General features: G+C 40.3%; 1 protein-coding gene across 22 annotated transcripts; it reads left to right on the forward strand.

Annotated features, from left to right (window-relative positions):
* Window positions 1-999: 999 nt before the first annotated feature.
* Window positions 1,000-22,983, forward strand: atxn2 (ataxin 2). 22 transcript variants are annotated; one of them, XM_023958311.2, is made up of 27 exons: window positions 1,000-1,476; window positions 2,037-2,067; window positions 2,430-2,489; window positions 2,852-2,923; window positions 6,118-6,268; window positions 6,455-6,469; window positions 7,391-7,515; window positions 7,671-7,762; window positions 7,892-8,080; window positions 8,887-9,059; window positions 9,401-9,649; window positions 11,289-11,474; window positions 12,515-12,670; window positions 12,762-12,869; window positions 14,154-14,224; window positions 14,322-14,674; window positions 14,923-14,986; window positions 17,114-17,260; window positions 17,691-17,708; window positions 18,246-18,318; window positions 19,163-19,356; window positions 20,117-20,243; window positions 20,329-20,520; window positions 20,606-20,820; window positions 20,962-21,139; window positions 21,989-22,056; window positions 22,199-22,983. In XM_023958311.2, the coding sequence occupies exons 1-26, from the start codon at window positions 1,364-1,366 to the stop codon at window positions 22,009-22,011; spliced, it is 3,375 nt and encodes a 1,124-aa protein (XP_023814079.1). In that variant the 5' UTR covers window positions 1,000-1,363; the 3' UTR covers window positions 22,012-22,056; window positions 22,199-22,983. The 22 variants fall into 22 exon arrangements, with proteins under 22 accessions (XP_023814079.1, XP_023814077.1, XP_078809295.1 ...); XM_023958309.2 differs by lacking the exon at window positions 21,989-22,056; XM_078953169.1 differs by lacking the exon at window positions 21,989-22,056 and having other exon boundaries at window positions 18,246-18,312.
* The last annotated feature ends 619 nt before the right edge of the window (window positions 22,984-23,602 follow it).

Here is a 23,602-nt window from a genome sequence, read left to right on the forward strand (position 1 = left end):
AATCAAATCAAACTTTATTTAAAAAAGAAATTTAAACGCAAAAACAACACAAAGTGCCAGAAAGCTGACATCTGGCTCATAAACACAAACCCTGACCTCTAGTTTCTCTTTAAACCAGAATTGATATTAAAAAAGAAAAACCTGGGATTAAACAAGAAAATATTGCTTAATGCTTAGGTCTTGAAGTCATAGCAAGGGTTCAGTTGTCACAACCCAGTGCATGCTCGGATCCGCATCCCATTCTCTGAGCTGCAGTGCAGGGCCTCTAACCACAGCAACCATCCCTGATGTGGAATAATCTCACAGGGAAAGCATTGGGATGAAAGATAAAATAAATCAATAAAAAAATCAACTAAAACCAATAATTAATAAAAAATAGGAAACAACCAGAGTAAAAATATATTAAAAGTATACCGTAACAGAAAGACACACAATTGGCAAGATTTAAAAAAATAATATATATATATATAAAAAAGCGGATTGTTGGTAAGTAAAATGTATTTTTTTCTTATAGTATACAATTAAATAAAAATGTGCTAAAATAAGAAATCAGGCGTGAAAAAATAAATAAATGAATGGATCATGAGTTAGAAAATGTAGGGTTTTCTTTCCCACCCACAAAAATATGAATAAAAGTCGGACGTTTGCAGAAAATAGTAATTAACATTATAACCCATCCATCACTTATTGTGTCCAAGGTGTTGTTTGATTCCATACAGACAGAAACCAGCTCACGTGGATCCCATGAAACATCCATGTAAAACTAATGGACTTCCTGAAAATAGTGCCAATGTGCAGTTGTAAATTGAAAAAAAATAAATAAATAAAAAATAAACAGACAATTGTATGTTTATAATTTTCTTTTTTTTTTGTTGATAAATATTACATTTATATGTTTAGTTAAATGAATGCAGTCATGTACGTTTTTATAAATGATTGAAACTAATGTGATACGCCGTTACGCCTTTCCTATATCCCTCCGCCGGTTTTTGTCTCTCTCAGACTGTTTTGGTCTTTTCACTGTTAGCAACGGAAAGAGCCCAAGCTAGCTGTGAACGTATTTAGAAAAAAAAAAATTAAATCTTTTTTTAGGGTTTCATAAAAAATTGACAAGTGGCGTAACGTTTTTTGGGGGGATTTCAGGAGCGCGTCGTCTTTTTAAAACTTGTTTTTTTTTCCTGTTTTAAAAATATTTGTACAGATTGCTAATTTGAGGGAGCAACTGTGCACCGGAGTTAGTTAGCAAGCGTCTTAGCATAACATTCACGTTGACATTAGCCTGCTAGCACGTTGGCAAGCTGTCACCGAGGAAATTCACGTCTGAAAGTTGTCATTTTAAGACTTTGTTTTTTATGGGATCATTATGTCATTGAAGACCGGTGGAAATCGCAGCAAGCCCGGCGGTGGTAACACCGCTGGTGGTGGGGCCGCCTCCGGTGCCGGGGGAAGCGGCGGTGGAAGACAGAATCTGGGCAGGTCAGTAATAATATCAAAATTCATTGTAAAAATAAATTTTACTAAAGGTATCTGTGACCTCTATTCAGTAAATACATATAATCACTTTAGACGGTTTTAGTTTGAAGAGATGACATACATGCTAAATGGTAAAATTTGTGCGTGTCAGAGAATGAAATGCGGGCCTTGCGTCATGCTCTGGTCATCAGGTAAAACGTTTTGCAGCTCGGCTAGCGAGGCCTAACCGCTAATGTTCAGCAATGTTTCGACTTTTTCTAGTTATACACGGATTTAAAAAAAACAAACCATATGAATGTGCATATAAAATGTGCATCTAAACGTCCCTTTCACCTCGCATGCTCTATGTAACCCCGGCGGTTTAGAATGGCCCACCCAGAAATGTTTTTTTTTTTTTTTTGGATTGAAATGGGACATTTTATTGTGTCAACGATCATGGCATTTTCTTTCACGTACAGAGCTGTTTTGTAGAGTTTACCCAGTCAGAACATGCAATCTTTATTGTAGAATGCATCAATTGTAAGAAAGTTTGTCAGCAATATAGAAATATTTTTTTTCCTCAGGGGAAGACACGGTGGTAAAGGTCCTGCAGCTGTAAGTTACCAATAATTCTTTAAAAAAATCATATTAATATGTATGTATGCATGCTGGTTAACATGCATCTGTTACCTGCAAGTGTTTTGAATGTATTGGTGAAACACAAGTTTGTGTTTAAAAGTAGCCATGAGTCAGAAAAGCTCAGGTTAATAAAAGCATATTTTGTGCTTTATTCCAAAGTGAACTGATGTTTTGTGGATGTCATTCGGATGTGACCTACTGTTTATTTATCAGCAAATTGTGAGCAGCAGATTATGTGCATTTTCTTTCTTTCTTTCTTTCTTTCTTTCTTTCTTTCTTTCTTTCTTTCTTTCTTTCTTTCTTTCTTTCTTTCTTTCTTTCTTTCTTTCTTTTTTTAGGTCATTTTCAGTGGTGTTTATGCAAATATGAGGATGGTCCACGTTTTGACTTCAGTGGTGGTAAGTTGACCTTAATATCCTGAGTTAATTGCAATAACTGTCTTTCTATTTTGTTTCTAATATTTCCTACTAATAAAGCACAAGTCGAACATATTGTAAAGAAAATAACCACAAATATATTACTGTAGCTCACAGAGTAATAGTAGTGTTGGAGTTTTTTGTTTGGACTCATGCTGTGTTTTTAAACCTTAGGAATGTTTGTAAGGAAACAGTTGATTATATAAACAAAGATAAGATTGATCCTTTTTTTTTTGTTTATTCTGTGACAAATCCATTTGAAGTTCCTTTTTTGTTTTGTTTAAAATAATGAAATTAATTGAATAAACAGTTGCTGCATACATTAACAAAATTGCCTTTTGCAGGGGACAAAGTGTGAGCTGGAGGTGAAAAACGGTTCTGTGTACGAAGGCGTATTTAAGACGTACGGTCCAGAGGTAAGTAAAGAGCAGGAAACATGATAAAGTTCCATTGTAACTATTTTCTGCACATACCTAATAACAGATTAAGATACCAGAGTAGAGTGGGGGGGGGGGGGGCATTATTCCTTCCATAAATTCTGTGTGTATTACTCGTGAACTTTTGAAGGTCAATCTGTTTAAAAATGTCATGTTCAGATGAACAATTTTACCGCAGCAATGAAAAACTGCAGCTCATTTAGTAAAGCATGACGCTAAACAGAAAAGACTTTTCCGTACAATTATCAAAGACTTTTCCTTATTTTATGTTTCTTAAGTATGTTACTGCCTCTCTAAGGCCGCATGTGTGTTATGTCAATAAAAATAGCAGCTTTAAAAAAGAATCTGAATATTCTTTGCTTTTAGAAGCTAATGCCACTTTTCGCACGGGGTCAAAAGAATAAAGCTCGACTTTTTTCTGTTTTTTACTGCACTGGACATTTACATTTGCAGAAATGTTTAAATGTTGATGTTTTTGTTAGCTCTTTTTAGATGGTGAGTCAACCCTGCAAAGAATGGTTAGAGGGTAGGGGGGTACTTTGAGACTGCAACGATATGTTCAGTCATTTATATTATGTAACTGTTAGGCCAGGAAAGTTTATTTGTTTAGCACATTTCATGTGCAAAGACAACTCAAAGCGCTTAACATAAAACATTTAAAGAAGCAATCAAATACATATTTAGAAAGATCATTAAAATAAGATTTGAAGAAAGTTAAAAAATAACTTCATTTAACTGAAGCATGGATAAACAGTGTGGATGTCAACTTTTGAATACAAACTAATCAAATGCAGCAGAGATCTGGTGGGTCTTTATCTGGATCTAAATAAACTAAGTGTTTCAGCTGATCTAAGGCTTTCTGGAAATCTCTTCCAGATATGTGGAGCATAGAAGCTGAGTGCAGCTCCTCCATGTTTGGTTTTTGACTTTAGGAACTGAAAAAAAAAAAAAAATTGGAGCAATCTGAATGCTTCCTATCAATTTAAATTTATACCATTGCCAACTTTTGTGCTGCTCCTTTTTCAATTTATTTTTTGACAAAAAAGCCAATTTTCTACATAAAAAGTTAAATAAGATGCAGCAGTAAGTAGAAAATGTGATGAATTTAGTTGTTGTTGTTTTTTTTAATCCAAATGTATGCACTATAAAAAGGAATGGACTAATATCTTGCAGAAGCCGGTCTGTGGTTTAACATTACAGTTAGACTAAATCCTGTGTTATTGCTTAGATTAGGGTTATGTTCATGAAGGTCAATGTCATCATTTAAGGATATAAAATATATGGTGAAAGTTTGACTAATATCTTCTCCTGATGACACATTTTTGCTAGAAGTATTCCCATGAAAGCTACTTTTTAGGATTCACAGCATCACTGTTGACACAAAAAAAGAAAAGTCGGCAAACCAGATAAAGAAAAAAATAAATTGAGCTGAGGGTTGAAGAGTAATCCAGCTGGATTGATAGGCCACATTTGTTACACCTCGTTGATTGGACAAGATGTTTCAAGGTCAAATCTAAGTTTAGGAAAATGGAAGATTTTCAAAACGATAGGAGCTCAGATTAAATCTGAGCTGCTCTTTGTGTTTAAATCAGTAAGTCTTTCCAGGTTCCCTATATGACCAGATCCAAATTGTTTCATGAAAATAAGCATAAGTCAAATAGGAAAGAAATATTGATACTTGTCAGTGGCTGAACACAAGCAAGGATCCCAGAAACCATTGCAATATCAGATTTAGTTAAATGCTACCCCGCCACTGAACTGTGAAGCAGTGGAACATTTTTTTCCCAATTTAAAAATCATGCCTGTATTTCTAGTTGGCAGTCAGATGAACGAGTCTGAGTTTGGCTGATGTTTGTAAAATGCTACCAGCCTGACTGCACTGTGCACAATATCAAAGATGGTAGAGCAGATAATAGTGGAATGGACCTTTTTCTTTTTTAAAGTCTGAGTTTGTAATATAATAGATATTATATAATCCAGTCTTTGGTGTAAAAAACACCAAAGACTGGATAATCTGCAAGAATTTCAGATTTACCTTTTGGAATAACTACCCTGACCCAGGATATGTGCACACCAGTTTCCCTCAGCAAGTGTTCCGTGTTTAGTGCAAGAATTACATTTTAAAAATAATCCATTGTAGGTAAAATCTGCAAGTTAGGAATAAATATCTTTTGAGGTTGTAAACCCCCCCCCACTGCACACTTTGTGTCCATCTGAGAAAAGTGTACAAACATTTTTTTCGCACTTATCTCTCCTGTTTAATTCTGTACAAGAGACACTGCACAGAACACATTGATTGACAAGGTCAGCAGCCAATCAGGACAAAGAACACAGTGTGCCGTTTAAAAAACAAGGCATGTAAAACTACACAGAATAAATACGCTTTGATTTGAACAAATTTCTCAAATGAACTGGGGGGGCAGAAAAGCCTAACTTTATTAGATTTACATGTAATGACTTTTAGTGGCAAAGCCAGTAAGCATTTGGAGGCAGGACAAGTTGTGAGTTCAAATCCCTTGTTGGTTTATGGTCAGATGTCTCAGTCTTCCCTCAGTATGCAACTAGTTTAGTTTTTTATTTATTCTATCCTATATTAAAATGAAATAAAATGTACTCCACCCTGTCAGCACTGACCCATTAAAGACCCACTCCAATGAAAATGATGTTTTTGTTGTTTTTGGCATATTCTTGTGGCATTTCTCTCATGATGGAGGACGAAGAGATCCATCTACGTCTTTGTTTTCCTCGTCCGAGCTGGCATCTGTACATCTCGATAGCTCCAATATTGCTCGCCATTTTTGTGGCACAGCTAATGTTATCTTGGGGCTGTAAGCTAGAGGGAGATGGAGTTAAACAAAATGAATCATGGAAAATGAGCGCTGGCTTACTTCTTCAGCAGCAACCCCGCTCACAATTCAGAGGCGAATTTCTGATGAACTTCAGAAACTATGTCCTAGAAAATGACACTTTATTTTTTTAAATTTGAATTTCACCTTAAAACGGCATAATGATAATCAAAAGATGACCAGAAACGCTTTTACAATAGATCAAAAGATGATTGCAGTGACTGTGTGAGCATATTTACTGACTATCTTTTACCAAACTATTTGACAGTTTTTCCAGGCTTTTCTTTCATAATCTATCTGAATTCGACTGTTTGTTTTTCCCCACAGTGTGACCTGGTGTTGGATGCAGCCCACAGAAAAAGCCCAGAGCCCACCACCGGCCCCAGGAAAGAAGATATTGTAGAAAGCATCATTTTCAAAGCTTCGGATGTTGTAGTCGTGACTTTTAAAGACGTAGATCCCAATTTTGCTAGAAAAGGTATAACATGTTTTTCAGCGTTCAGTAAAGAGTAAATACGCTTATTTTATGTTGTTTATTGTAACATGTTTTGAAGAATGATAGACTAAAGTAGACCTTTTTAATACACCAATTATTTTTTGTTGTTGACAACACTGGGGGAGTCCATGCTCTTACGTCATTTGTCTTTTCTTTCCTCCGGTTTAGTGTCCACTGATACAGGTAATGTATCATTTTCTTTTTTATGGCTTTTCTCAAGTATTTTTATTTACAGTTAACTCTGATTCACTTTATTTTGGCTGTCTTGTAAACGTAAGCAAACATGTCAGCATGTCACCAAATGTGACTTTATTTTTATGCTTATTTTTGTAAAAGAAGAAGGGAAATTCTTTTTAGAGGCCTATATTTCCTTGTCACGTAATAGGCAGCTATAGGCTGCCTTCTGCTTTAAACGAAAAATGATATTGGATGAATTAGAATTTCTTGTTTTTATTTTTGCTGACCTTCATAATTGTATGTTTTCACTGATCTTCATTATTACTGGTGCTGAAGTTGGATTTCCTCTGCACCACTTTTAACCAAACTATTAAGGATTTAGGATTAATTTGATTTTTATTTACTTATTGATTTGTCTGAATTCTTTAAATTGAAGTTTAATCTTGGACCGATTAGTTGTGCTAGAGTAACTAGTAAGCTTGAAAGGAGCCCTGCTGTATGACTGTCGGTGTCAGGTCTAAGAATGACCCCAAAGATTCAGTCTCATTTCCTTGTAGATATTAGTTGGAGTTACCTCTGTCAATGCCAAAGCATTTTATACATATGCAAGTACAGATTCTTCATGAGACTTAATATGAAACAAGACAGTTTTTATTGACGCTCAAAACAAAACACTCTAAAGCCACAAACTAATCTGGGACTTCTCACTATTTGTTTTTATCTTGGATTGCACTTTAATCCGTTCTACATTAAATAAACCAATTTTAAGCAGCATTTTATATTATAGCGTCTGAGCAGATGTTTCTGTAGATTCAATATTTACCGATTATAGTACATTAGTTCAGTCCTAACTTACTGTTGGAATTCATCCATGTCTTAAATTACTCTGCCATGTATTATCTATTGATTTCCTTTTCTTTTAATTAGACAACTTCACAGATGCAGCCGTCACTGGAAGGATCAATGGAGAGCACAAAGAGAAGGACCTGGAGCCCTGGGATGGAGGTGATGGTCACAATTCGGACAGCCTCGAGTCTCTAGATACAGATGTGGTGAGAAAATGAACACAAGCATGACAGTAATGTTGATGCCTCCCATGTGGTACATCAAAAGTTATTATTTTAGCCACAATATTGACAAAAACACATCAGAGTTTTAGCAATTTATTTAGACCTTTCTGTGAAATTCTACTTTCTCCTCAAACCAGTCAAACGGATGGGATCCCAATGATATGTTCAAGTACAACGAGGAGAAGTATGGAGTCTTGTCCACGTATGACAGCAGCCTGTCCACATATACGTAAGCTCTGACCTGCTTCTTCATCTACATATTGCTAACACAAGGCGGGGAACACTGGAAACGCATGCTAGATAAGCCTGGCTGTCAACATTGTGCACCGTTCTCGACCAATTCGATCTTGTTTCCCAGACTCCCCTTGGAGCGTGACAACTCTGAAGAGTTCCTGAAGAGAGAAGCTCGTGCTGCTCAGCTGGCAGAGGAGATTGAGGCCAGCGCCTCGTACAAGGCCCGCGTGGCGTTGGAGAACGATGAACGCACTGAGGAGGAAAAGTACACTGCTGTGGTGCGAGGGGACAGGGAGACTCACACACTTGGCAGGTGAGAGCAAGACGCACGCCACAAACCATCATCATGTACAGATCTCTGCGTTGAGGTTTAGTAGGGGGTTAATAGCATGTTGGGATTTTATTATGTTAATCTTCTTCAGTAGTTCTATACTTCAAGTTCCATTGAAATTCAACAGTAGATTAAAAAAAAAGTACAATAGTTTTTAGTTCTTTTTATCTTTTTTTTACCCTTGCAGGAACAGTTTCTCAAAGTGAACTATGTGAGGTTGTGCAACTAGACCTGCCTGTTATCTAAATCTACACGCACTTCCATAAAGCTGTGTAGGCCCTGAATACATTGTTAGGAGGAAAAGTTCCTAAAAATTAAACTACACTGAACTGAACCAAGTCGTAATGAATCTGTTCCTTCACAGACAGGACTTCCAGCAGCTGCTTGTTGAACCACAAGTAATTAAAAAAATATGTGTGTGTGTATATATATCTATGGAGTTTCGTGTGCTTCTAGTTCAAAATAAAGTAAATACAGTTTTCTTTTTTCCTGAATATAAAAATAGCTGACCTGTTTTATAGTTTTGGTTTAGTTTTGGTTTAGTTTTCATATTTTTTGGGTTGTAATTAATACTTATATTTGTTTTCTGTTGTTTGTGCTAAAATGTAAAACAATTTAAAACACACTTTAAAATTTTAAATCAGTTTTTGTCAAAGTTATCTTTAAGATAGTTCACAACGCTGTAATTTTAAAACGGCTCTCTGTGTGCAGCTGAGAGGGTACTGCAGATCAACGCTTCTCCTGTTTATCTGAAACCTCTTGTTTTGTCTTTTTGTATCTAAATGCAGAGAGAACAAGTACGTTCCACCAGGTCAGAGGAACAGGGAGCCATTGTCATGGAGCACAGGGCGACAGAACTCTCCTCGTCTGGGTCAAGGTTCTGTTGGACCTTCAGCTCCTCGGCCGGGACCCCACGACTACAGTCCCAACTCTGGGACAGACCAGAGAGTGGTCAACGGAGGTATGTTTATTGCAGAACTTGCAGTTCAGGGGTTACTTTTTACACTATTAAAAAAAAAAACCTCTTAGTTGATGCTAAAAATGTTTTCTATGGAGTGACGTAAATGTGGCCACCTCTTATTTATTACATTGTCATTTTTCTATCCTTTTTTGTGTAGCCTTTGAAGAATAACAGTTATTATTTCAGATCTTTAATGTTTTAAGAAAAAACATTTCATGTTATTCTGCTTTAGTTGTGCCAACCCTCCCTTTTTCTATTACTGCTATACCTTTTTTGTTTCTTTCTCCGCCTCCACTTTTGCTAGTTCGTCATCCTTGATCATTTGTCCTTGCCTCTTTTAGGTTCATCCCATTGGCCCTCACCCTGTCCGTCTCCTTCCTCTCGTCCCCCCTCTCGTTACCAGTCTGGCCCCTCCTCTCTGCCTCCTCGGGCGACCACGCCCACAAGACCACCCTCCAGACCCCCCTCTCGACCTTCCAGGCCTTCCTCTCATTCGTCCCATCCCTCCTATTCTTCCTCTTCATCCTCCTTTTCTCACCATGGGCCCACGTCGCCAGCCTCCACTCTGCCCAAACGCATGTCTTCAGAAGGTATCCACATGATTGTGGAGCAGACCTGGGCAAAGACTCCATGAAAGTTGAGGGATTGAAGTTGTCACGCTCTAAAAAAACAACAGAACGGTTACAAAAAGGAATAAATACAGTGGAAAAACTACTTTCATAAACACATTTGCCCAGGTCTAATGTCAAACAGAAGTGGTGAAATTGCTTTCTCAGACTGATTTGGGGTCAGATTTTTGACAGATTAACCCAAAAAAAAGTGTTTACCTGTGTTTGCTTTACGCCCTACCGAATGAATCCAATTGGAAGTGCTTAAGGCTGACCCTTTGTCAGTCATACAGGCAGTTTCATCTTGGCATGTGGGTGCATCAAGGTGTTGTGCTGTTTCTGTGCTTTCTGCCTAACAAAGGTGCAAAATGCAAAGTCACCAGTTTCTCACCTTGTTTGCAGCAAAGCAGGGCTCACTTATCAGACTTTTAATCGATAAAACCCACTACTGTACAGCCTCGTGAGGTTGTCAGTGAGATATTTAACACTAAAATGATACTTTCAGAAGTTTGAAAGTCCATTATTAGTAGTTTTTGTTTACTTTGTTTCTGCATTTGCAGGTCACTGGATTGAAAATGTCTATGAAGATGGAAATTTAATAAGCTTTGGCATTACATTTTTATATTTAAAAAATATTTTTTCCATTCCCCCCCCCCCCCCCCCCCCCCCCCCCCCCCAAAAATGTCTCTACAAGACCATCACTAGCTACTCATTTGCACTCCTGGCGTACATTGGAAATGTGTCTGACTGTCAGACTAGTCAAAGTCAACATGTTCTTCTCAGACCTCAATATAGTTTTGGTTTGATCCAAATTTAACACTCTGTCGCACTTTTAAACTTTTCTTACCATCTTGGATCCAGTTTTTGAAAGATGTTCATAACCTTGAGAAGGAACCTCAATTGTCATTTATTTTACTAATAAATGGCCGATTTTCTATGTTTTCTTGAAAGCTGTGGAATAAGTCAGCAGGATACAGGCAGTAACTCACCATGGAAACCGAAGTAAACTGGGAAATATTTCAGTCCTTACATTGGTTCCACAGATGTAATCTGGTAACAGGACAGTGTTTGGACCAAATGACCTTGAGCAGCTGCATCTCATAATCACTGTTTAGAAATGGTGGGATGAATAATTTAGAGCTTGATGCTTCTAACTTCATAAATAATACATACAAATTTAAAAGAATACACAAAAGGCAATGGAGAACATGCACTCGATACAACAATGTATAACAGTTTAGACTTTCGTTTATTTGATACTGAATCCTGTGAGCTAAATAAAAAGATTTAAGTATAAAATTTGCCCCATTCTTAAAGCATTACTGTCTTTTTCTTTTTTTAGTCCAATATTTTGTCTCACTTTTTTTCCCCATTTTCTGTGTCTGTCCTCCTTTGATTTGAAGTGTCTTTTGGTTTTTCAATTATCACAAGATCAGTTTCTGTTTATTAACATCCATTTCACCACTTTAAAAGTGACACTGAAACGCATCCTTAAGATTCAAAAGCTGCATACCGTTGGGGTTTAACTGTTACTGTTATTGAAATAAACTTTTACAATGATCAAAATAACATTTATACTTCTCACTGTCTGCTTATGAAGGCATGCTTACTTTATCTGCAGGCCCTCCCAGGATGTCTCCAAAATCCCAGCGCACCCCTCGTTCTCACAGAGTGCCCCCCTCTCGAATCAGTGGAATGCCCCCCGGAGTGGACTTGATTTCCCACAATTCACCAGGAGAGGCGCCAAGCGGTCCACCCAACAGGAACAACTCTTCTGAAGGAACCTGGTCCTCGGTAGTCAGTGGAGGTAAATATTTTGTTTTTGAAATTGATTTTTAACTTTTAAATTAGCTGAAATATTTATTTTCTTTTGTTATCAAAGCAGATTTCCTTAATTGGGGACAAGGTTTAGACAAACATAAATTGCTTTATATGCTTTTTTTTCTTCTTCTTCTTTCTTTTGTCAGTAAATCAAGTAAAAATGAATATATTTAAATGCTAGGCATTAAAAATGGACTGGAGGTAATCAGTTGACACATCAGTTAACTTCCGATTAGCTGCCCTCAGCTTATCAGACCAAGACATTCATGACAGCTGCAGTTTATCTGTGGAGCTGCAGTTACGCAGCTGCAGTGTTTTTGTGGTCGACTCCACAAACCCTGATCAAACATTGCATTACACCACGAGAGACGACTGAAAGGCATGCTGGTCCTTCCTCTGACAGAACTCTATTAACCGACTTTATTTACCGACCCAATGAAGGTTTTCATTGTCCATATATGGAGTTTTGTGACGGGGCGTGTCGTGTTGAAACATGGGTGAATGAACCATTTTAGGTTACGGTAGATTAGATTAGATTAGATAGACTTTAATAATCCCACGATAGGGAAATTATTTTTTTTCTGCAGCAGCAAAAAAACAGACATCCAAAAACAGCAAAAGTGACATTCAAGCAAAAGTAAAGTGACTAATAAAGTGAAGTGACTAGTAGAGTGACCAGTATTTTTACAGGATTAAGAGTACAAACATTAAAAACAAACAGAATAATATCTGCACGACAAGGTGAAATTTAAATTAGACAAAATAAATAGATAAGTAAACGTACACACAAAAACAACCGTTGTAGTAATAAAACAACAAAAAAAAACACTAAAAAACAGTTTTAAACACTGTGCATAGATTTAGTACCACCATAAAGTAAACATTTTTTGATTTCTAGCTGTATGTAATATGATGGAGTTTAAAAAACCCTCAAACATTCGTAAAGACTTTGGTGCTCTTGGTTGTGGTTTGTAGGCGCAGGTTTGATTTCCAACAGAAACATTTGACGTTCCATCTCTTTCTAAGCTCACCGACCTCGTTCACCCCGACAAAACAGTATGGGGGGGAGCTCCCCCGGCTCCTCCTCCCTCCCCTCGCCCCAGACTGAAGCGCTGACATCCGCCTCTTCACCCACAACTGCTAGCCCCACCCCAAGTATGGTCACGTCTCCAACAGGAGATGGTAGGATCAAAGTTTCCCAACACTTTGAGCACAAATTCAAAAGACTTGCTCTTCTTTTTGGGCTTAAAAAATGTCAAATGTTTCTGCTCAGCTAAAGAATGTCGCGTCCAGGAGACGAGACAGACACCCCCGTCAGCAAACAAGGACATCATCAAGTCCCTGGACAGTTCACCTAGTATTAATAGAGGGGTCTGTAAAGGTATGTGTACATCTGCACTCTGTCAAAGCAGTCATTGGAATCAGGGCTTCCCAATCTCTTTCAGGCCACAGATCGATTTAATGTCAGACAATATTTTCATGTGCTGGTCTGTACGAGCCTGAAGTTGGTGTCTGATTTGATTTTTAGCTTTTGGTTCCCTTAACTTTTGAGGGAAAAGTTGATCTTTATCTTCTGTAAAGTATCTGCAGCTGATTTACGCAGCTTCATTTGTACACTAGGTTTTGCATTGGTCAATTCAAATGTAAAAAAATTATCCATTAACCGTCAAAGTGGAACCTTAAAACCGGGTTCCAACTTCACTCTCATCTGACTTTTGAGGTGCAACAAAAAATAAAACCACCCCAAATAAAACGAGACGACCGTCACGGACTGGTATTTTCTAAATATAATAATAGATGTGAATCAATAAAGTTTGCAACTTTATTAGCAACATCCTCGTAACATTAGAAAGTCTCTGCGTCTTTAGATATTATGTAAAGCAAACAGTCGCAATAAATCCACATTGTGAGTACAGTGTTACCTCATTTGTTGTGGCATTTACGTTATAGGTGAAATAGTAGTCGTCTTTATTTTATGTTTTTTTAAGGCTGTAAAACCCCTCACTACACATTTTATACTCTTGTCTCAGGCAGACCTTTTTCTCTCCAGTTTAAACTCTTAAAGTTTAAACCTTCATAAAACATTAGCCCAGCATTATAGAATAAAAACTTGTGAATGAAAATGTATGTAGATTTGGCAAGCTAAGCGCATTCTGTACAGGAGAGACGGCACGGGGAAGATTGATTAACAATGTCTACATTTAAAACTGCACAAAAGACGGTGAAAAGCGAACTGGTAAAAGGCGAGGGAGCACTGTCCGTCGAAGGCTGTTCTTCTGTTTCCTCACTGGCTCTTTTCTGTATTTGTTTTTTATTTGGTTAGCTTAGGTTTTTTTTAAATTTATTGTTCGGAGCAGCCTCTTTAGGAAGGTAGCAGATATATTTAAGACACGAGTGAGTCATTGACTAATTTGGTGGAAAAAATCTGATCATTTTTCAAAATAAAACGCCTTCAGATTCAGATCATAAATAAAAAGGTTAAAATGTAAGTTTCTCTGCGACCCAGTACCAAATAACCACTCATTGCAATCACGCTTAGCTTCTATTAGAATTCACATTAAGCCACCACAAACCATGATCTTGCATTGGTGACACGTTATAATTATTGTATATCTTAGTGTCAATAGATAAAAGTTTTCATTGGTTTTTCTACCTTCAATGCCAGGACCTCCTTCAATGCCATCAGACCACAGGAAACAAATAGATAATCTGAAGAAATTTAGTGTAGATTTTAAGGTAAGCCTGTCAATCATGACACAAAAATTAAAATTTTATTACATTTCTTGAGAACCCAAGAGTTTCTCCTTAACTAACGTCTTCATGTGTTTTCCAGCTTCAGTCTAGTTCAAACTCAGACACAAGTTTTGAAGTGAACACCAAACCTGTCAGAGATCCAGCCGAAAAGCCGAAAGATCTTCCTCTAGACAAAGCGTCCGCAGCGGGACGGGACGCTGCCGAGGATAATGGTGCAGGGAATTCTGCTCAAGCTTCGGAGGCTGCGCCGGTTCCCCCCACTACCAGTACAAACGCTAGTAAACCGGATAGCCCTGCTGCCCTTTCTCCATCTCCTTCAGCAGCAGACGCCAAGAGGACGGGCCTGGATGTGACGTCCCAAGGAGTTCAGACGTCTACACTGAGCGGATCCAAACACGAGGACAAGGAGGAGAAAAAGGAGGCAGTACAAGAGTGAGTTTAGAAGAATGGCTTATGTTCCTGTTGTAAAACATATTCTGTCATGTGGTAAACCTCAAGTTTCTCTACCGATTAGATCCTTTTTTAAAACCAAATGAAAAAAGTTTCCTTTAGATCTTGCAATACAGAACTGTATTTTTCTTCAAAATATGCTTGAAATTTAAGTTGCCAAATAAAAAAATAGTTTCTGGACTGGCCCTTTAATGGAAAAATGAAATTCTGCTCTTTTTATTTTTCTGCAGTCAAGTACGAAAATCAACTCTGAACCCAAATGCTAACGAGTTCAAGCCCAGGTTCAACAGTCAGGTCAGTGTCATCCTGCAGCAGCTCACAACCAGGAATTAGACGGATCCCACATAACCACCATCAATAACATCCAAATAGAAACAACCTGATGATGATGTTTAGAGATTTTGAAGAGATCCAGATAGTGTCAGATCACGTCTTTAATCGGGGTTGATGAGATCATTCAGAGACTCTCCCAGTACGGTGAGCCTCGCCATCTGAATGACGGCCGATTTTCAGCGGTACTTATTTCTCGCTGTGGCCCCAGTTTGACAACTTTCTGTCCGACGATTCGAAAATTAGAGGAAATTTTTTTTATCATCTTAATAAAAGTAAAAAAATATATCATAAAGTTCAGGAGAACAAGATTCTCTTCCATGTTTGGTTTAGACTCCACCCACTGATTGTGCTGCCAATGTAACGTCACGGGCCAAAGCGGAGTTCCTGTGGCGCCCCAAAAGGGCTGCTACTAGAACGGCGCGCCTGACGCTCAGAGCACGTCGCAGCACCTTTGAATGAGTCTTCATGGGCTTGACTGGAGGCAGCGTTCGGTGTGAACGCAGCTTCAGTTTGTTGCTATGGAGATCTACATCCGAACCGCTGCCTTAAATTCTTCGTGGTTACACAACATGGTCATAAAAAATGAGGAATATTTGATCATGTAGCATGAAAGAGAAAGGTAAAAGAAAACAACGATGGTTTCCTGACACTAAAGGTAAAAATTAGAGGTTTGTCACAACAAACCATGTCAGTCACTTGTCTGTGTGACGTTAAGTTTCAACACAGCTTGAGAGTGCAGAGATCTATAAACCTCCGCATCCACAGATGGATTCAAACGTTTAGACCAGGGGTCGGGAACCTTTTTGGCCAAGAGAGCCATAAATGCCACATATTTTGAAATGTAATTTCGAAAGAGCCATACAATAATGTAGTGTCCCTTCCCCACACTGAGGCACGGAGACTTAACCTCTTTTAAAGTTCTTTATTCTGGTTACTGCAGACCGCAACAAACGCCGTTCAATTAATTCAGCAACTCCTGAATCTCTCCCGCCGACACGAGAGCGCTTCTCCCAACTTTATATTCCCCTGCTCCCGCTCCAGCCCCTCCCATTTCCTTATTCGGCCCATAGCTGAACCCCATTGGTCCAAACTACCTAACAACAGGCTGAGCGACAGAACTGAGGGCCAATTAGATCTCTGCTTGACGCGTTCAATGAACTCCAGAACTTTTAACGCGGCCCAACAGCCATCCTACTCAGTCCGCGACAATTTGTTTAAAACTAAATACACAAATGAATGTGTGCATTTGATTTAATTTCAACATTTTTAAAGTACAATAAGTCTGTGGATTCTTTTTAATAACATTGTTATTCTGTTGCTAATAAATGCTGAGTATTTCTCGTGGTAGTTTTGCTGATGGTCTAGTCTGGTTGATACGTGGTGAGTTTCTGCTTCGTTCAGGCGTTGAGGCTTTAAACGTGATCGTAGGTCTGAATGTTCTGTAGATGTGAGACATTCTTATCACATGCAGACGCGGAGCCAAACACACACTCACACGCTGCAGTGAGTGACGGGAAGCGGGTTTTACGTTTTTACAATCCCTGCGCGATTCACCTGCTGCCTGTCCCCACAACACCTCAGCCCCACCCTCTGCTTTCTCCCTCACACATCCCGTCCCCGCATCTGCGCGCTCTTTCTCAGAGACGGGAGCGCGTAGTTTTAGGCGCGTCAATTCACAGGTTTCCAGCTGGTACAAACTCTGTGAAATAATAGATAATAGTAACTGATAGCGCTGGCGCAGATTTCTCTCTCCAAGCACCGCTACTACTGCGCGCCTCTTGCATCGCATCGCGCCCGAGAAGGACTGGTCTAATGAAAAAAAAAAAAAACTATAATTAAAGATTTGTCTGCGAGCCACATGTGACCATCAAAAGAGCCATATATGGCTCGCGAGCCATAGGTTCCCGACCCCTGGTTTAGACCCTTGATTTTTGCAGCTGCTGTTTCTTTTATTGAGCAGCTTGCAGTGCTGTGAGTCCTTAAACGGTTGTTTGGAGAAGGTCAGATCAAGGTCGCTGTTTCAATGGAATCTGATGATAATCTGAGGTTTCTGCTTATCGTTCTGTGTTCCTGTCTGCCTTTTATTAGCCCAAACCCGCCAACACCCCCACACCCCCCCGGCCCCAGGGCCAGCCCAGCCCCTCCATCGTGGTCCCTCCTCCTCAGACTGTGTACGGGCAGCCAGTCTGCTTCCCTCAGATGTATCCGCTCACACCTGTCAGTCCTGGAGTTCAGGTGAGACTCGCCCGCATTCTCAAATGATCCACCTGGGGGCGCTTTACTGCTGTTGAGTTCAGATCGCCATAAACCTAACACTGAGTTAGCATGAAAGGCAGGTTTAATGAAAGCTAACTTGTTTTCTTCCGTATGATGTGATGATTTTTTTTCACAAAGGTTCTGTGTTTGGATGCATGAGTCCTTTATCATCTGTTTTCACTCCTAAAAGTAAACTGAATATGAATTTATGGATGTTTTATGCTTTAAAAAGTGACAAACTGTGAAGACTTCTCATAGTGTTTTTACAACTTTGTTTTTTCATGAAAGTTTTTTAAATGTGTTGCTTTAAGAACAACTTGGTGATCCAACATCAGATTCAGACGATACATAACCAGAGTGGTTCTTCTTCCCTTTTCTCCCCCTCCTCCTGTCTCTCTCGCTCCATTAGAAAAGCATAATATGGAAGGTTTGTGCATTTTTCTAGATTTTTTTTTCTTTCTTTTTACCCCCCGTTTTTCTTTTGAACCCTAATCGACACTGAAATGTTTTGCTTGCTTGTTAAATATCCATCAGATGTTGGTTTGCCAACTTCTTATTGCAATTGAGTGGCCCTGAACGCCACGTTTTGTTTCTGTCGACCAAAGACGTGTCTGCAAGCTAAAGTGAATGTACGCCTGGTTGTTCCTGGTGCAGTATTTCTGTGATGGACTTGCATGATGTTATGGAGACGTTCTGAGCAGACTTTGGGTTCAAATCCATTATTTATACTCTGTGCATGTTCCCCCCAGTAAAGAAAAAAAAAAACGAGCTTTTTGCTTATTCTTTATGATTATTGTAATGTTTTATAAGAGGAGGGATTAGCTGGCAAAGCCACTCAAAGATAAATGTGTGAAATATCTGAACAGTAATGATTAGAATGATTAGAACGTGACCCATTTGAAGTCCAGAGAACATGATTGATCAATGCTCAGACTTGTGTCTTCACCTGCTGTCTTCCCTCCAGTCTCCAGCCATGTACCAGGTTCAGATGCCTCACATGACAGTCAGCCAGTCTAAACCCTACAGACCAGGTAAAGGTGAGAATGCCTGTTGCTTTTTGTCCTCTTTTTCTTCTTCTTCTATCCTTTTTCATGCTTTCAGCTCCTTCTGGCTGAGAAAGGCTCTTTTGTTTTGTTTTTTACCCCAAGATCAGATTTTTATATCAATTCCATTTCAGGGTTATGGTTTTGCATGGAAAAGAATGAGGTGTTTCTGCTGATTTGATGGACATGGTCACAGCATTGGTCTAAGATTTTACCCATCATCCCACTGCTTTACCCAAACCGGCACATCATTTTGACTAAGAGGATAGTAAAAAAAAATAACGAACAACAACGGCATAAATTAATCTTGCAATAACTTGGAAACCTAAAATCTGAAAATCTACTGAAAAATCAACTTTCCTGTCAGGAGCGACATAGCCGTTGCTGTTTTCTGCAGTTATTTAGTTAAAGTTCCACTCCAATTATCTTTTGTTAAGCGTTCCCAGATTGTCATTTTTAGTCATTTCGTTTTCTAGGACAGTTTCTGCAGAAGGTCATTGGATATTAGACTGAGTTGTGGGTGGGACCGTTGACCCCGCCCATGTTGTCATTGCTGAGAAGCTTGTAGCTCACCCAGCATATTTTCTACGTCCCAAATAAACTTTTTTTTTAAACGGCATTTATTTGTCTGCTCCTGATTCACAACGATTTGAATAAAGAAATACTCAAATGCAATTTTGTGCTTAATTTTCTTAATAAATGTCCTCCATCATCAGAGAAATGCTACAAAAAACCATTTTCATGGCAGTGGGTCTTTAAAGAACAATAGGTGACGGTGTTCTCTTTAGCACTCGCTGATGATGTCACATGTGCCTGTTGATTGATTTTCTCCCTTCAGTACCTAACATGGGCCAGCAGAGGTCAGACCAGCACCACCCGCCTGGTACCCCCACCATGATGCACCCAGCAACGGCACCGGGCCCCCAGATTGTAGCGCCGAGCCAAGCCTACTCTGCCCAGTACTTCACCTGCAGTCCACAGCAGTTCACCAGCCAGCCGCTGGTGCAGCAGATGCCCCACTACCAGTCACAGGCAAGACGAACCGCACAGCCGGCCGCGCTGTCTGCCCCTGCAGCTGCTCAGGACTGACGGCTGGACGGTTTCAGGCAAACTGTTTTGGATTGCAACGACCAAAAGATCTACACACACTCACTAGATTATAAAATCATAACTTGGAATGTTTATATTTATGTACTTGAAAAGCAGATTTGAAAGGGAATCAGACGGTTATTTTGAATTCAAGTGGTAAATTTAGATGAAAATGTCAGATTCCAACATGATAAAAGTTCCTCTGTCATTTCTCCTTCCACAGCGCCTTGAATTGGGCTCGTGTGCTTGTTGATGTCGTGTCAACAGAAACGTTCTGTTTGAATGACAGCTGACCTACCTTCTGAAGGTTAGGAGGTAGAAAAGCGAAGCGTGGCGCTCAGTCTACTGGGAACACGCATGTGCAGTGACTAATGCGTCAGAGGATATCCTATTGGCTGTTGTGCATGTCGATCAAGTGACCTACGATTTGCTGACTGCACATTTTCAAAGATATAGTTTTGGTTATTTTCAATATTTTTCTAGATTAGATTTATTTTAAACATGAAGAGTAATATAAAATAAAAAAGTCTTAGTTAAACCTATCCCTTGATCTACTTTTCACACACTTTTGATCCACTTCCTTCCACATATTGGGCCCTCCTGGGTTAGGGTTTCCTCTTTTTACAGATACCCTCGCCCCTGACGTGTTGCTGATTCTACGGCTCCATCCTGTGAAGCTGCTGTAATGTAGTTTGTCCTGCAGGCTCAGCACGTCTTCAGTCCAGTGATGCAGGGTGGAACTCGGATGATGGCGCCTCCGACACACGGCCAACCCAGCCTGGTATCTTCCTCAACTACTCAGTACCATGAGCAGACCCACACCATGTATGGTACGTCAGCCTGCAGCCACTCAGGATGAGGATGATGAGGATCAGATAGCCAGTGATGAATGCTCCTCTGCTTCCTGTGTCCCAGTGTCTGCAGGGCCAATGCCTCAGCAGTACCCTCACCCCAGTGCCACCTTACACCCACACCCACAGCATCCCCAGCCGTCTGCCACCCCCACAGGCCAAGCTCAGCAGGGCGGTCCTCCCCAGCACGGAGGTCCTCCGAACCACCCCGCCGCCAGCCCCGTGCAGCATCCTCAGCACCAACAGGCAGCAGCAGGTGATTTTTCGGCGTCTGAACCCTCCCTCCTAAACGTCTCAGGTCCGGCTTTGCATCAATGCTCCTGTGCGTTTGTGTGCGGCAGCGGCAGCGGCGGCAGCCCAGGCCCTCCACATGGCCAGCCAGCCCCCACAGCAGCAGATGTACTCCGCTTTGGCCGCCACGCCCCCCTCAATGACGCCCGGCCCGAACCCGCAGTCCCCTCAGGCGTCGTTCCCCTCTGCCCAGCAGGCTGTCTACATCCACCCTCAGCAGGTGCAGCACGGCTACAACCACAGCCACATCGCTCACGTGCAGCAGGTACGTCCGCCCGCCTGCAGGGATGTTCATCGCAGCCGCTTTGTGTGGAAGATGCAGGCGTGCAGCAGCGGCGAGTGTCGTGGCGGTCGGAGCGCCCGCTTTCAAACTCATTCATGTCCCTGTGCTCGTTTTCGTCTGCAGGCCCACATGCAGTCCGGGATGGTGCCGTCACACCACCCGGGGCCCACCCACCCTCCCATGATGCTCATGGCCACCCAAGGTCCTCCAGGGGGTCCGCAGGGACCCATGGCCCAGACCGCCCTGAACCCAATCCCCGTTTCTTCCACCACACATTTCTCTTACCTGGCACATCCACAAGGTAGAGTGAACAGCTACCATTTGACTGAAGTCCTCTGATGTTTTCCACTCAAAATACGACAAATCCTGGAGAGAGGGAGCTTTATGTTTTCAATGTTTTGGTTCTGAGCAGAGGTTCTAGCTCCGGCTCCTTTTCCCTCTGCCGCCGGAGCTTTGGCTTCAGTGTTTATATTCTTTTGACCACCATAATTCTTCAGCCGTTTACAGAATTAACGGTATTGGCATTGATTGCATAAACGGTTGAAAAATGGCAGCATGTCAGAGAGCCGGTGCTATTTAAAGAACGAGCTGCAGGACTTTCAAACTGCCGACTAAGGGAATAAGGGAATTCTCTAAATCTGGATTTTTACGTCCACATCACTCTCCTTCAACCGAGGAAAACCAGTTTTGAGTTATGGGGATTTAAACCTCGTTATGTAGCCTCATCATTTTTTCTGTTATATCGCCAATCATTGCATTGGATTTAGTGTGTATCTGCAGCAATTAGGTCAACAAGACGGCATCATTTCTTTGTATTTCCTAATCAATTCATAAATTCTTAGCTAGATTTGACATTTCTGTGTGTTTTTGTATTTTTGTTTTTATTGCCTGTGGATGAAAATATGCCTCAAAACTCAGCTTCATTTAGCTGGAAATTAACTGATGGTTTATTTTTCTAGGTTGAATCCAAATTCCCTTCACTGCTTTCTTAGAAATTTCCAAGAAGTCTCTGTAAAAAAAAAAAAAAAAAACATAACATAAGTGAATTCATAGTTAGTCTTCGTAAAATGTTCATATTTATTAGGTTTTTACTTTGGGAAATCGGTGACGTCATGTTCGGCATTTAAAATAAATCAATAATGAACTCCAGGACAGTGGACATCCCCACAGTGAGTGGATTCAGGCGTGGCCCCAGGCTTCATGCAGCAGCTTCTACAGGTTCTACAACATTTCTTTTCCATGCTATTCTCCTTTTCTTTTTTTCTTAAGCAGTGCACTGTCAACCTACTCTATTAAATTGATTGAAATGTCTTTTTTCTTTTTTAATATTATTTTTACATCCCGTTTGGTTTACTTGCAGTGCAACCTCATCAGCAGCAGCTGTAGATAGAGGGCGCCAGCGAGCCAAGGGACCTGCTCTGCATCATGCTTCTCAACCAGAGCCTTCATCAGCAGCCCATGAAGAGGAGACTGAGACACCCCCCCCCCCCCCCCGCCTCTTCTCTTTTATCATCTTTGCCAGATCAGCTTCACATCAGGAACCCCCCCCCCCCCCCCCCTCCTCCCAGACTAGGCAATAAGAGAATGTTAACAAGCTAATGCAGTAAAGTTCTAACAAGATAGTTTTACTGAAATGACGGCATCTGAGGAGAGCCTGCCCCCCCCCCACACACACACACGGTCAGGGCCACAGAATGCAGCTTTTCTGTTTGCCACGTAAGATGGAAAAGAGAGAGAACATCCAGAGTAAAGAGGATTTAACTGGAATTAGTATTTAGTCTGCACCTTGATTTGAAGAAAAGGAAATATTGCGACTTTTAGACAGTATTAATCCTACTGTTTGCTGCTGCTGCTGCCGCCGCCGCTGCTGCTACATGCTGCGTTTGTTTCCAGACCACACCACCAGTTTCTAACCAAACTAAAAGTGACCTGGAACTCCATGTGAAAGAAACAGACTTCAGCAGCCAAGTGGAAACGGAGAAACCTTATTTATGACAAAAATAAGAAATTCTAAAGGCTGAGGTGATCCCACTTCTCATCTGACCCATAAGTAACTTTTAAGTTAAAACTTTTACTTTGTAGATAATATAAATAATTTAAAAATGAGCAAAAAAATAAAAACAATAAAAAAAGTTTTAAAAACTGGATGGCTTATTGTGTTTTTGAGGGCCTCCTATGGAACAGCTGGCCTAAGACTGAAGGAGTCAGAGCTGCAGAATTTCAAAATAAAAGGTTTCGGAATTCACTAAACCACCAGATGACCCCACTCCCAATGTTAACCTGCCTCCAAGGCACAAGAGTTAAAGAGGAATCAGTTCCTTTGATAAATGTGAAGATTTAATGATCACCTGTTATCTGGGGCTAAAAGCTTCAATGGTTTCATCCTTAACCCTTGTGCTATCTCAGATGACCCCCACCCTTACATTGACGTGTTCTCCCTACCATGACAGAGGTGGATAAAGGTGGAAAGATTTCATGTAATCCATGGACACCAGTGAAGATCACAAATCATTGAAGAAAAAAGGTTCAGCGCACTGTCTAGTGGGTCTAGATGACCCAACTCCCAACGTTAAAATTCCTAAGATAGCACAAGGGTTAAAGTTGCTGAGGGCCATCAGTCCTCTCTGCTGACGGCCTCTTCGTCTCCTGGATTCTTGTTAATTATAAAGGCTGCAGTTTTATTGTTTATTGATATTTCAGTTTGTTAAAATATTCTGTTTTTAGTGAAGGGGCTGCTAAAGACTAACAGCCAGAACCATTTTTG

This window comes from Oryzias latipes, chromosome 9 (genome assembly GCF_053564925.1).
Source record: "Oryzias latipes strain Hd-rR chromosome 9, Olatipes_Hd-rR_3.1".
Taxonomy (NCBI): domain Eukaryota; kingdom Metazoa; phylum Chordata; class Actinopteri; order Beloniformes; family Adrianichthyidae; genus Oryzias; species Oryzias latipes.